Below are 15,486 nucleotides of genomic sequence, written 5' to 3'. Positions count from 1 at the left end.
ACCTGAGGCCCTTTACTTGTGTGACTCCACAAGAGGCCCAAAGCGTAACAACATGAGAATGGGCCTTTTCTGCATTGTTTCCCTGCTTGTGGAAGCTCGCCTGGCACTTTCATTATATATCTTTAGACTCCAGGAAAAAACATTCCTCTTCCCCCAGGCCTTTGGCTAATTAAACATCTAATTAAATCTAACATCTAATTAAATCTTAAATTGGGCTGGGGCCCAGGGATATTGTTTCTGTTTTTTTATTATTATTATTTTATATATCTTTGTGTTTTTGTAAATCGCCCTGTGATCTTCGGATGAAGGGCAGTATATTAATTTAAGAAATACATAAAAATAAAATAATAATACAATACGTTTAAACTAACAAGCAAACAAAAATCTTTTGAGATGAATGCTAAATGGGATGGCAGTATCCTGATCTTTGGACATGCCAGTTTGGAAGCCAGTTCCGAGGAAGCTTGTAGTTGGCCAATTGTATTTAGGCAAATGTTTTCAAGATCAACTGTTCATTTCAGCACTGTTGCCAGCAAGCAGATGTTTCAAGCTAAGGGTACCAAACTGATGTTAGATGGTCCTTTCATTGAGTATGCTTGACTAAACTAGTCATCCAGAGGTCAAAGACTTCTGCATCCTGTTAAACTTTTCAGTTTTGTGCTTAAAGTACTTTCATTGCTTTCTCTTCATTCATGAGGTAATGTTTTCCTGTTTCCTCCCCTGCCATTTCTATCTTTATGATGATAGTAAAATAAAAACCCAACCCTCTCTCACTTGTGTACCTTACCTCAATCAGGTTGTGTTAAGAAAAATATATTTTACATATTTGGATCCTGTTTGCTTTATAAATATGCATACATGTTTGCTACTAATTCCACAGGAAGATCGGGAGAGTGTGCTAAAGGGGTTTTCATCTTTTAAAAGGGATTTCAAAGAAGGAAGCTGGGTCTCTGTTTAAAGCATAATACATTCCCTCACGTGAAATAATTCCATTATTTTCACATGTTGGTTCTTGAACTGATCGGGTACTGATTGTTACATAGAAACACTTAAGACAATGTCTGCTGCCATCTTTTTACTGTTGCTTCAATGGGTATTGCGTATGACTTTTGCTGTAATTGTATTTTTTGTTTGTTTGTAAACTGCTTTGAAATTCATTGGAATAAATAGCAGCCTAGAAATACTATGAATCAAATCAGTATTAAGACTTTACCTGAACCGCACTAACATGAACATGTCATGATTTTGCAAGATAAACTTTTTCTCTCTCCTCTCATTGTAAAAGAATGATTGCATGTAAGAGTACACTTTTATAAGCCAATTTAGTTGTACATCCCTTCCGTTTCATAGACTCAGGTGAATGCTTAAGTTATACATGGTCATTCTGACTTCAGTAAAGTGCCACATAAAGTCATGGGTAGATTAAGTTGGGGCATCAAGGTGAAAGAAAGGGAAAAGGTAGTCCTGTCATAATGTGGGAATTGTTAAATCTTCTCTCTCAAGAGTTTAAATAAAATAAAGCTTGATCCTAGATTTTGTTGGTGTTCTTCAGGCTGTTAAATCAAGTACCTTTTTTCTTTCCTAGATAATTCTGTATGGCGATCTGCCAAAAAATAAGGAGAATGTGGTATATATATCAAATCATCAGTGTACAGGTTTGTATGCAATTTCCTTACCTGTAAGAGTTTTTTAATTAAATAATTATTAAAAGCAAAAACAAAAAGTGTTAATATAACCACTGAGAATGAAATTCTCTAGATATAGATACTTGGGATTGCATGTTAAGATTAAATAAACAAAAATACACGGTATGGTCCTGATAGATCAGCAGGATAATGGGTCTTTTAAGCTGTTTCTTTGCAAAACAGCCCCCACATGCTTCCTAACAAGGTGCCTCGAATTTGGAAGTGCTTTTGAACCAACACAAACAGTTGTATCCAATGGCGGCTCTTGCACAAAGCAAGACACCCATTGGTTTTTTCCAGTCCTGCTCATGGCAGCCCACTGAAATGCCACCCCTAAGCTTGGGATGAACAAATGGAAGAAGGTATTGTAACGCTCAAGAGGGATGCAGTAGGATTGGTGAAAAATGGGGGGGGGGGGTCTGCCTTTCATGAGCAAAAGTGATTTCCACTGGAAATCTGCGTACAGTGTTCAGTTTTAATTGTGTGCTGCTCATATTTTGCCAAGTGTCTAATATCTGTTTTGAACTTGGCTGATTGGCAAATTATATTACGCCACTTTTCCGTGTATAAGACAATTTTTAAAATTATAAATTAATGTTTGAGCGATTCTCAGCAATCCCCCCCCAAAAGCTCAGCAACTCTCAACTCTTTTGTAAATTTGGAGTCCCCAAAAATAGGGGTCGTCTTATACATGGGGGCACATTATACACGGAAAAATGTGGTAAATACTGGAACCCTGGGGGGTGATTTCAAGAAGTCCCATTAATTCTAGTTCTTCTGATTCTGGTTTTAAGGGCACATTACTTAACATGAAGGTGTATTTCTGGTTCGTTGTCTGTTGAGTCAGTGTTTCTCACCAGATCCTTCGAGATATGCATCTATTCTGTGTTGGCAGGAGATTAAAAGTTATGTAGTGGTATTGTGCAAACAGTACAAGCTTTGTTTAAAAAATGAAGAAATGTGTGCTAAAATACGAAAGGGTAATGGGGGAATATGATTGTGGAAAGAACTTACCTTGCATTGCCACTGACCGCAGTTCATCTTTCATGTTCATAAGCACTAGACGAGCATTAAATAATGTTGGGAAGGATTTTGACATTAGCCTAGGGACATAAATGTTTGAGTTTTGTTTGTTTGTTTTGCAGTTGACTGGATTATAGCAGATATGTTGGCCGTCAGGCAAAATGCTCTGGGACATGTTCGATATGTTTTGAAAGACGGGTTAAAGTGGCTTCCTTTATACGGGTGGTATTTTTCTCAGGTAAATCCTAATCCTTTCTCCACGTCACATGAAATAACTAGTACTTTCTGCTAAATTTTGATATGCCTCAATCCTGAGCATATTTACTTGGAAGTAAATCCCATTTATTTCAGTAAAACTTAGTCCCAAGTACTGTAAGGCATGCTTGAAGTCATGTCCATGCAATGATTCTGTCTTGATAATGTGTTTTTGTTTCATATTTGAAACAGAATAGTGAAACTTCAACTCTTTCTAATTAGCAGATTTGATCTGGTAGGGTTAGGAGGGTATCTTTGGCTCTCTAGTCAGGTGTTAAGCAAACTAAAAGTAACTCACTGAACTTAGGACAATGCCCGCTAAGATGCAAAAACCACGTGTCTGTGTCCTACACGATTAACAGTGCAATTCTGGCATTTATTTATTTATTAGAAGTAAGTGACATGGAGTTCTCAGGTAAGTGGGTCCAGGAGGAACCCTAAGACAATTTCGTGTATACTGAATTGAGTCCCACTGAATTCAGTGGTGTTGACTTCTTAGTAACCATGTATAGGATTGCACTTGAAACATTTATCCTTTAGTTAAATTACTTACATATTTCAATCTGCCTTTAATCACATTTAAATTTGGGTTTGGGTTTGACTCAATGCATGGATTGTGTTTATTTATGGGATAATATCCTTGCTGTTGCACATATTCATAACATGTTAGCAAAATTGGGTTGTGTTTCCAAAGAAAGCAAGAATAATTTGATAGATGTCTGCATATGCTAAAATTCACTGAATTGTGGCTTTTATGTCTTTGTCACCGTGAAGTTTCTGATTATAAAAAAAACCAAGTAGCCCTTTTATGTCAATGACTTGATTTAGATATGTTCTTATATTTTCTTATTCTCTTTCCTTTTTGCTTTTTTGCTCCTCTAGTTGAGCTTCATATGGATTTTATCCTAGTAGGCTATCAGGGTGATCTAGTGAGCTGTGTTCCATTAGACACAATAGTTGAAATTCAGAAGATCTTTGGGAGACAAGGGGTAGTGTTTCTCACTAGGTGAGTGTGGTTCCATATCTAAACTCGTGCCATATATTTTAAGCAGAGAGAGATAAGAGCTATAATGACGGTTTTCCACTTCTCTGCATATGGTCCCATAATTCACATCTTGTGGCCCGAAAGTCACAAGATGTTGGTTCGCAGATGCAAAAACACAAGCTGCATAGCACATACCTCCATTTTTTGAACGCCACTCTATACAATCACTTTAAATGAATGAACCCCTTCTATATTTAGAGTAAATCTGGAGTTGCTTTCTGCTGCCAGGTGGGGATGAGGGGTAGAATTTTCATACATTAGTTTCTTGTAGGTTCCCCTTTGTCATTCGTTCAGACTAGGGCTGCCATACATCTGGACATTACCGGGATTTCAAATGCGGAATTGATGTCTGGAGGAGGGGGGGATTTCCGAAAGGCGGCGCTTTGTCCTGGATCTTAGGCAAGTCAGTCGGAAAAAACCCTTTGAAATATGGCAACTCTAGTTCAGACCGGATAGTGACTGATCTTCCATGGGTGTGCTGCCATAGAAAATATTAATTATCAGGGTGAGTTGTGTTTTGCCAAATCCAATGTATGAAATGGCCACCATAAGAATCACTTCAAATGTTACTGCTTCTGTGTGAAGGCCACTCAAAAACTTGGGAGTAGATCCCTGGAGGGATCCAGCCTGATCTATGTGGTCAGTAAACTGGGATTATTCATATGGTCACCCTGGTGGTAAGTAACCGCACACATGTTACAGTTCCCCCATGGAAACCTTTTTTTTTAGTTGCCTTCTCTTAAGAACCACAATGTTTGACTCAGACCTACAAGTTTGGTGCATGGAAAATAGGTTCCCCCTGGAGGAAGCTTTCAATTGTTCTTCATGGCTGTTGCTTCTGTGGTAAAATCTCACCCTGCTTGCTCATAAACAATATGTGACTGCTCATTGAGTGTGTCACCGTGTGGATTGAAAAGCTTGAGAAATAAGATTGGCTATTTTTCTCCATAGCAATAAGTTTAAAAACAAAACAAAAAACTTCTTACGGGCATAGGAAAATTGACTCCTCTGTATGACAAGCGCTGCAGAGAATGATTTTGCAAATCATTCCCACATGGTTGTTAGTTGGTATGCGCCAGCATTTGATCTAGTAGGTGCACTGAGAGAAAAATGGACCTTTGGTACCTCATGGTAAACAATATGGCATGAACTGCAGTAATTTACTTGCTGATGTACAAATCAGGCCTTGAGTTGAACCAGTGAAGTTGTTTTCCTTTGGCATAGGGACAAGGAAGGACAGCATTGTTTTTACATTGCCTCTTTTCCCTTGTTTCTCAATACAGGTGCTGCAATCCTGTCCAATTTATCTGTTTCACTCCAGAGATATTGAGCTATTTGCAGATTTTTTAAAATCTTGCAATAAAATCCAAAAATTAAATAGTCCCACAAATCCTCGAACTGCTTTAATAGTTCATAGGTTTTTCCCAAAGAATCCCAAGAACCGTAGTTTTAGGTCCTTGCAGACCTAAAATTCCCAGCATCCTTAACAAACTACAGCTCTGAGGATATGGTTCCCCACCTTTTCTTGTCCATGCCCCTCACCTAAGCATCTCTAAAATCCCCCCCCCCCCGGTGACATATAATTCTTATTATTTAAAAAGTGAACTCCTGTTTATGTGGAGGAAGCTAAAAGGCCATTAACTTGGTCTAACTCATTCTCAAATTGCCTCCCTTGAAAATCAAACTGCCCCCCTATGGGGCCTGTGCCCCACGTTGGGAACCACAGCTTTAGAGGAATTCATGTGCTTTAAATGTATGGTGTGGTTGTGACCTCAGGAAGTGGTTTCCATCCTCGGGCTGAGACCAAATTGTCCTCCTCCTCCTCCTTGCTCTGTAGCCGTGTGATAACAGATTGTTTCATCAGAATAATGCTCTTGTTGTTTTCTGGAAGGGAAGAGGCAGCAAATTAGCAACGCAAGAAGAGTCCTCCTGGATCAGGCCAAAGGCCTGTTTAGTCCAGAATTCAGTTTCCCTCAGGAAACAACCAGCAGCTGTTGGTTTTCTTGCCAGTGGCTATCACCAGACTGAAAATGCCCATTCCTGGAGCTCCCTCTCCTCTTGGAAGCAACCCCCTTCCTCCTGACAAGTGACTAAGGCCAGGTGGTTCTTCTCCTGTCTTGTGCAACCACAGTAAATAATTCTACTTGCTGTCATTTTAGGATAGGTATTTTGTTTACTCCCCATAGTTGTTCAAGATCATTCATCCGCCGTTTTCCCAGTTAACTTCCAAAAAAAAATACTAGTCTGCCGAGCAGTCTTATTCCCATGGATGATGAGGTGATAAAAAGCTGGGTTTTCCTTTAGATCAGCTGTTCTCAACCTGTGGGTCCCCAGATTTTGTTGGACTACAACTCCCATCATCCCTGAGCTCTGGCCTTGCTAGCTAGGGGTGATGGGAGTTGTAGTTCAACAACATCTGGCTGAGAAAGGCTGTTTTATATCATGGGTTGTGGATGCTTTTCATGCTGTAAATATGAGAATTCAGTGGACACCTTGGCCAACATTCAGTGTCGCAAATCACAGCCAGCAAATTATGGCACTTAAAGGTATTTAAGGGGAAATTCTATTGATAAGGATATGCAAAGTATGTGGAGTCAGTTGGCAGGTATTCTTTTTTTTTTTAATTTCTCCCTGACATGCCAAATGGTACAAAAACAAAACAAAAAAACCACTTCCTCCTCTTCCTGTTGATACTGTGTTGGTGATGTCACTCGCGCTCCACTAAAACTTTCCGGTGACAATTAATTACAGAATTGTGATGGAATGCATATTTCCTACCTCAGATAAACATCCTGTTGTGGAATATGTGTGTGTAGGATCTGAGTATGTAGAAAGCAGAACACAACTTTTAAGGAAAACATGCTAGTAAACACATCTGTATGCTTCCTCCCCAAGCACAAAACACACTCTTAAAGCATTAGAGAATAAATATGAAAAAGCTAATATGGTATTCATCAGCTTCTTGGAAATGTATTCTAACACTCTATTGATTCTCAGTTTAATATTGATTCCCAGAAAAGTCCTACATACACAACACAGTGCCGTGAAGTGAACATGTATGTAGATAAAAAGCAATAGCTTAAAATGTGGCAGAAAAATATCACCTGATCCACCTGACTCTAGAGAAAATTGATCTCTCAGTTGAAAACATTTTTACTTGGAAGGAAGGCCTGAGGATTTCAGTGGAATTTTGAACTTGAAAACATGTAGTAACTTCATCAGAGGTGATGGTTTTAACATTTGTCCTTTGTGAGATACGTTATAGCTCCCTGTAATTATTTTGTTTCAACCCTCTACTTGTTGTTATTACATGCTTTACCCTATAGCTGGTCAAGCCCATTTATAATAAGTTTCCTATATTAAAAGTTAGGGTTGTGTTTGGCAAAGTCATAGAGTAAATCAATGGACATGATAAACTTAAGTCCTTTGATTTCAGTGGGTCTGCTCTGAGTTTGACTTAATCAGATACAATCCAGTATTGTATGTGTGCCTGTTGCTTTTCTCTTGAGTAGGCATTGCACGCTGAGCCAGCTGTCTTTGTTTTGCAGACAAGGGCTGCTGAATGCTTTGAAGCAGTTGGCCAAGGTTGAAATTAGGGAACAAAGCGATAAAGTGATTAAACATTAGCAGCTTTTCATCTTAATTGATTGTAATAATCATTTTATTACTTGTATGTGACACCTGAGGTCTGCTATAATCCTGATTCTGAGGCAATCCCTCTTGTATTCTCTACATCAGCCTTTCTCAAGCTTGGGTCCCCAAATGTTGTTGGACTGCAACTCCCATCATTCCTAGCTAGCAGAACCAGTGACAATTGGAGTTGCAGTCCAACAATATTTGGCAACCCAAAGTTGGGAAAAGCTATTACGTACTAAACAGGCCACATCTATGTCCAGTTCTGGGTGCTGTAATTCTAAGGAAGACATTGACAGATTGCAGCATCTCTAGAGGATGGTGACAAAGATGTTGAGGGATAAGAATTGCAATTTATTTGAGGAACAATTGAAAAAATTGAGTATATTCAACCTAGCGAAGACTACAGCAAGTCGTGATGGCTGTCTTCAAATACCTGAAGGGCTATCATGCAGAAGATAGAACAGTTTTGTTCTCTGTTGCACCAGAGAACTGTACCAGCAGGCTGGGGAATAGAATCCTTTAATGCCATACTTGAAATGTAACTCTTTTTTTGTTAACTTGGCCCAATAGGACATTTTATTAATTAACTGTTATGCATGGATGTGTTCATGAATTCATTACAACTGCTTCTTTTAAGTCAAGGCATCTGGTATTAACTGAAGCCATCGGTCTTTCCCTTTCCTTCTCTCTCCTCTCCATTTTGCGCTTGGGGAACCAGTTCAAGAATTAGCCAATATATCTGCAGTTCTGAAAATGGGTTGCATTCAACGTAGCACTAAATAGTGCTTTGCACAAACAGAACAGCTTCTTAACCCCCCCCCCATGCCTCACCCCTAAAACTGTTCTGGATTCCCCCCCACCCAACCTTCCAGAGCAGATTTGAGAGAGGATAGCCCAGGCTGGGAATGGAAGGTGGAGTACAGATGGAGTCCCATTGCACACTCATAAGTTATCGCACACTCTTGCATTTATTTAGTTGCTTACTGCCCACTGGTTTAAAATACTTTTAGCTTATATAGTGCCACCTTTTTTGGTTTTATTTCATTGTAAGCATGTCTATAAGCATAAATGTGGGCGTGTTCAAAGGTGGGTTGCTTGGTTTAACAGCATTTTGTAGTGTGACTATGCGTACATCTAGCTCAGGAGTCGGCAACCTAAGGCCCATGGGCCACAAGCGGCCCATGGGGGTCATTTAACCGGCCGATGGACCCCCGCCACCTGCTTGGTTGGCTCCCGTGTGCCATGCTAAACTGGTGTGGAGCAGAGCAGGGACCGCCTTCCACAACGCTGGCCGGCTTCCCATTGGCTGCAGGAAGCTCCTGCAGCCAATGGGAAGCTGCGTACGCCTCCTCTGTGCCAAAGGAGTGCTGGAAATAGTTTTTGCACATGTGTGCGCACACTCCAGCCCACCGCGGTGTCTGTGGGACCGTGAACTGGCCCAAGCCACAAAAACTTTGCTGACCCCTGATCTAGCTGAAATTATTTGCTTTGTATGCCATTGGGGGAGGGGGAAATATCATGCTTAAATAACTTTTTCTTGGAATGTTTCATTAGCTGTGCTTTTAGAAGAATATAACCTAGGTGTAGTTCATGAAGCATAACTTGAAAGTGTGCTCCCATTTACGTTCCATCTGCACTCTGCATTTAAAGTAGTATTACAGTCATACCTCTAGTTGCGTTAGGTTCACGTTGCATTTTTTTCTTATTACAAACGCGGCAAACCCAGAAGTGTTTACTTCCAGGTTCGCCACTATGCGCAAGAGCGATCTGTGCGCTTTGTGCATGCGCAGGAGCGATCTTTCGCGTCACATGCAGAAGTGGCGCTCCACTTACAGACTTTTTGGGGTGTGAACAGCACCCCAGAACGGATCGCATCCGTAAGTAGAAGTACCACTGTACATTATCCCGAGAGTCACAGCTTGTTGAGGGTTCTGAGAGTTCCTAGGAAACCCCCATTCCCCCTCACAGAACCACATTTCCCATAGTTCCCTGGGAGGAGGGATTGGCTGTTAAGCCCCTCTGAGAATTGCAGTTCTGTGAGGGGACTCGGGGTCTCCTAGCCACTCTCAGCACCCTTAACAAACTACACATCCCAAGATTCCTTGAGGCAAGCCATGACTGTTAAAGTGCAGATGCAGCATTAGACAAAGCAAAGCTGAGGAGTTTAGCAAGTTGACTTATGCTAGACTTATTTGTCCATCTGGCCCAATATCAACTATTTTGACTGGTAACAGCCCTCCATGATTTCACTCTGGTAATGGACCCTTTTAACGGAACCTGCCAGGGATTGAACCTGGGGTTTTCTGTATGTAAATTATCCATAGTCCTTCACCTTAGCAAATGGTGACACAGCCTCTCTGCTTATCCCTCAGCTCCCTGTCAGTGTCCCAGCTCTTCTGTTACTTTCCCGATTTCTCTGCTTTCTCTCTCTAGAACACCCTGTCTTCTTCAGGAGAGACTGAATATCACCAATGAATTTTAGCTCTTTAATATCCTTGCTACAGTTTCACCTGTTGGTTCCAGTTTAAGCTGTTGTGTTCATATGGGCACAAACGTGAAAGAGTTTTGCATTAAGTGTAATAACAGGGGTCTTTTTAGAGGGACCTTATTTTAATATCTATTTTAAGAAATTGGCATTTCTAATTTCATGTTTTTAGAGCATTGAAAATCTGTACTTTGTTTCACAAACTATTGTCATCAGTATATTTTCTTTCTTTCTTTGCTAGCATGGAGGAGTCTATGTGAAACGAAGTGCCAAATTTAATGAAAGGAAAATGAGGAACAAGTTGCAAGCCCAGATAAAGGCTGGAACTCCAGTAAGATTATATATTTCCCGTGTGTGTGTGTGTTTTCTAACTGCTATGAGAATGAAAGTGACAAGAATGCTTGTCTCATATGTTGCCCCAGATGCATGGCTTACCTTTCTTCCCCCTGCTGAACAGATGAGTGGCTGGATTGGGTTGTTTGTTTGTTTGTTTGTTTGTTTGTCTGTTTGTCTGTTTGTCTGTTGGTTGGTTGGTTGGTTGGTTGGTTGGTTGGTTGGTTGGTTGGTTGGTTTATACACCATGTGCATGCCAAAATGGCTTCCAGCATGGAGGAGTCTTATGTTTGCCTTACACACTTTCGTTTTCTGTAAATGGATGTCTTCCACATGGTTAGTAGATAGCACTGTACCCTCCCAGAAAACTCTTGGTGTCAGAATATAAAACCTATTTCTGCAGTATCAACTTTCTCTGAATTAGGACTGGTGGTTGTTGCTGTTTTTGCAAATTAAATAATGATGCTTCTATTGCTCAGCTAATATGAAGTTTCATATAGGCTAAAAAAGGAGGTGATTGCTGTCATAACTCCCAATAGAGTGTCATGTGGATTCTCAGTCTTACAGCTTATCTGGAACCTTGTAACCGAGTGTTCATCATACCCACCAAAGCATCAGTTTTTGCATGTTGGGATCAGGAAGAAATCAGCAGCATTCCTTCCTTCCTTCCTTGTCAGCTGAGTGTCATACAAAGGATAGCATGTTCTCTTTGCTTGCCAATACCTATAGCTGTCACACACCAAACAAGGTTTGCTAGCCAGGGCTGTTAGGTTAATTTGTTCTAGTTGAGAAGGCAGCTTGTATTTCTTGCCCTTTGTATTATTTAAAGTTGTAGTACGTTCAGTTGCAACTGGTTAGGGATCTCTGGACAGCATATAAAGAGAGAGAGATTTGCTCACTAAACTGTGTTGGTTTACTTTCTCTGACTTGAACCATTTAGTATGTTCTTACACACAATTTTTGTTGCTTCTGCTGCTTAATATTTCCTTGAAAATTCGGATTCCTTGAATATCAAGATTGCTCATCTTAACTGAAAACGACTGTTATTGCATATCTTTATAAACATGTCCTCTGTGTTTTATCCAATCGTTTTCTCCCCTCCCCATTGCGTGCACACATACTGTGCACACATACTTTGCTGTCATACTGTAGCTGAGAGATCATGTTGTGATTCTTCCTTTAAAAAAATAATTGTGCATATAATTTTTTTTTAATTCCACAGATGTATCTTGTGATTTTTCCAGAGGGAACACGGTACAACCCAGAACTACCAAAAACCATTGCAGATAGTCAATCATATGCTGATAAGGCAGGTAAGGTGAACTCCAAAGAATTTTGGGAAGCAGGGAACTTCGAACAGATAACATTCACTGTTGCGTAGACACAGCCCTACAGTTTAAGGATCACCAAGGAGAAAGGGACATTAGTTGAAAAAAGTGAGGCTTGACCATAGGTGGGTGATGAATATACACATAAAAGTGTGTGGTCTTAGTGTTTGTTCCTTTTCATTGGTACTGCAGGTAGCGCTAGTGTTTAAAGTATAGTCAAACAAGGAAACTTTTCAAAAGTATGTCCTTTGAGAGATTCATTGCAGGCAAAGTGTGCTAATAAATATTGTGCCCACACACTTCCTCTGGCATGAGCTTTGCAGAGTATGCAATGTCATTGGAAGCTGATTGAAGTCTGAATGCTGTCTGTCTTTCTGGACATGAAGGAAAGAATGGCTTGAAAGCTACAACTAGTGTTTATTGTAGTAAACAATAATAAACGCATAGATTACTATATACAGTGGTACCTCTGGTTACGTACTTAATTCATTCCGGAGGTCCGTTCTTAACCTGAAACTGTTCTTAACCTGAAGCACCGCTTTAGCTAATGGGGCCTCGCACTGCTGCTGCACGATTTCTGTTCCCATCCTGAAGCAAAGTTCTTAACCCGTGGTACTATTTCTGGGTTAGCGGAGTCTGTAACCTGAAGCGTTATGTAACCTGAAGCCTATGTAACCCGACGTACCACAGATACAGAGTATTAACAGCATGTACACTCTCTCAGCAAACTGCCATTAACCAATCCCTCATACTATAACCACCACAGACAGAGAGAGACTCTCAGAACGCAGGCATATACATATAGCTGCTCTGTTACAGTATAACACTGATTGGCTGAGTGCTCTGCCAAGAATATCTCACATGTCCTTGTGCGCACATATATATTTTTGAGTCAGTATTTTAAAAATGGCAACTAATCCAAAGGACAAGATTCACCTAACAGGACCTTCTAGCAGAAGCCCTGTGCAAGGACTTCCTCTTGTGGAAGAGGGCTTCCCCCGCTGCACCCCCTGAAATTTGCTCATGAGGAGACTTGTTCCACCTCGCAAGCTGAAATTCTTACACAGACGAAACATTTATCATAGCGCAACATTGAATTACACCCAAAGAACTTAGAGTAAACATTTAAAAATGCAATTTGCCAGGCATTTTTGGGTGACTATGCTCCTTTTTAGAAGCTTTAATACAGTGAATATTTCCACGCTTCTGAATATTGTTAACAGTTTTCAATGCTTTCGTTGAGATTCCTTTATTGCAAATGGTTATAATCCCTTCCAGTTCTGCAACTCTGTGATATATTAATATTATTATTTGCTGCACTTATTAGTCACTTACTTAATGAAAAGTAAACTCAGATGAATATAAACTGGACCAGGCTTTCCTGTAACAAACTCATGCACTTTGGTAGTTCAGAAAACATGGTTCAACTTTCCAGGCAACAAACCTGCTACTTGACGTCTTTGTACTCTGAGTACATAAAGGTTTAGCTGCAAGTTCTGATAACCATGTATCGGTTTCAAGAATCACCATCTAGTTGGCAAGGCAAGAGGCCAGGCTCTCTTATCTTTTTAATTTTTCTGCAATTGTAACATTCAGCCTAACAGTTCAAGCTTTGTACTACAGAGCTTCATTGCTCTTCACTTAGAATATATTTTCAAGTGGAAAGAAATTGGAGCAACAGTGGCTGGTTATCGGACTTCCTTTCCTAGTCTAAACACAATAAAGCATTCAGAAACTTTTAATTGCTACAGAATTACTGCTGCTAGCGTTTTGGCTGGGTTTAGGCTTTGAGAACATACTAAACCATTTTTTTGTCCTGCATTGAATGCTAATTGGCTTCTGGGCTCAAATCAAGGTGCTAATTTGACTTTTTAAAGCCAACTCCATTGCGACCTGGATACCTTGGGTGTCTCATTTTTCTGCTTTGTTTCGTCTTGAACACACTGTTCAGGATCTGAGTTCTTGCTGCAGGTTCCACTAGCCTTGTTTTAATGATATGTACTACCTTAATGACTGACACTTGTTTAAATTTGTTCTCTTCTTATGTTTTACTATTACGTGTTCTTATGTGAGCCACCTTGAATCCACCTTGTGGGAAAGAACCATTTTTAATACATAGGCAAATCTGGTAGTTCACAAGGCTACATCACAGACGAAATAACATTAGGAATAAATATGAATATCAAGGTAAAACTTATTCAAACAGAAGCAAATAAACAACAGGATGTTTTGAGAGCCTCCATTTAGAACACCAAAAATTAAATGCTTAGTTCTCAACAACATGTTTGGTAATCTTGCCAGTTATTACGAAGGCACAGAGCTCTGTTAAAATTCACAGACAGCTTTCTGGGCCATGTGGTCAGCATGACTAAACCGCTTCTGGCGCGATGGGACACGGTGACAGAAACCAGAGCGCACGGAAATGCCGTTTACCTTCCTGCAACAGCAGTACCTATTTATCTACTTGCACTGGTGTGCTTTCAAACTGCTAGGTTGGTAGGAGCTGGGACAGAGCAATGGGAGCTCACCCCGTCGCGGGGATTCGAACCGCCGACCTTCCGATCGGCAAGCCCAAGAGGCTCGGTGGTTTAGACCACAGCACCACTCACGTCCCTTACAAGTATTACTTAGCAACATGGCAAGACTCAGTATTTAGGCTGGGGGGGGGTGATATCTACTTGTTTCCACCCACCAAGCACCCTTCAGAGCAGACATGGGGGGTTGCAGGGGCAGGAGAGGAAAGGGAATTCCTGTCAAACAATTGGACATGGGTTCCTAAAATAATAAGCAGATGTTCATGGTAGTCAGTGCTTACTGCCAAATCAGGCTTGTAATTTGAGTAGCACTTTGTGACGCATGTCCAGAACAGCAGTCCCATTCTTGCATCATACATCGAAGGCCACAAGGGATTCAGATATGTATGTGCTAAAGTTGCAAACCTGTTCTTTGCAAGTGAGGTACATATTTTTCCTTGGTTATGCTGACCTTCCTAGCCATTTTCACGTGTGGTTTTTTGTGTTATTTTGTGGATGTTTTATCGAAAGCTTGGGGCAATATTAGCCGAACTGAATGCTTGGTAATAAAAACAATTGCTGTCATAACACTGCGGCCGGCACACATGGGCTGGAACAACATCTCAGCAACACAAACACCGCGGCACTTTTGATAGAAAATTCACATGCTGAAAAGCTGTGTTAGGTTTCAAAATATTTGCATAGTCTTGTATTGAATAAGTAAACATTTCTGGAATGGCTGCGATGGACCTGACATCAGTGTTGTCCTTGGTTGTAACAAGTGTTGAAGGAATACAGTTTGGTGGAAGCAGTAAAAAGAGAAAAAGAGAAATATTGTTTGCAGGAAAGTTGGTTAAGAGATGCAGCACATTCCTGTTGGTGTAGAAAATGAACTGTCTTTTAACTACTCTGTAAATGGAGGATTTGAAGCAACCCTCTTTTATTCCAGTTGCTTTGTATGTAGTAGAATCATTGGAGCACTGAGCTGTAACCTAATATATCATGCTCACAGTCATGTTGTCAGATTATTATTTTTTACACAAAATAAGGGCAAGACTGAGACCTCCCTATTATTTTAATATTGATTTTGGATGGTGGCATTTTGTTAACAGCAGGATACTGGAATTCCAGTTAATGTTTCCAAAAATAAAATCAGGCTGTCTCTTCTTTAACTAAAGAACTT

At 40.3% G+C, this 15,486-nt stretch overlaps 1 protein-coding gene across 2 annotated transcripts in view; it reads left to right on the top strand.

The window, feature by feature from the left end:
* The window catches only part of AGPAT5 (1-acylglycerol-3-phosphate O-acyltransferase 5), a 29,342-nt gene that overhangs the window by 2,379 nt on the left and 11,477 nt on the right, over positions 1-15,486 (top strand). For both annotated transcript variants that reach the window (XM_081189159.1, XM_081189160.1), the window contains exons 3-6: positions 1,586-1,655; positions 2,831-2,946; positions 10,371-10,460; positions 11,685-11,775. In XM_081189159.1, coding sequence (XP_081045285.1) covers positions 1,586-1,655; positions 2,831-2,946; positions 10,371-10,460; positions 11,685-11,775 — 367 coding nt within the window. The remainder of the gene's footprint in view (positions 1-1,585; positions 1,656-2,830; positions 2,947-10,370; positions 10,461-11,684; positions 11,776-15,486) is intronic.

Source organism: Podarcis bocagei, assembly GCF_964188305.1.
Source record: "Podarcis bocagei genome assembly, chromosome: 3".
In the NCBI taxonomy this organism is placed as follows: Eukaryota; Metazoa; Chordata; class Lepidosauria; order Squamata; family Lacertidae; genus Podarcis; species Podarcis bocagei.
The sequence above is the reverse complement of the archived record's forward strand: the minus strand, read 5'-3'. Positions and strand labels throughout refer to the sequence as shown.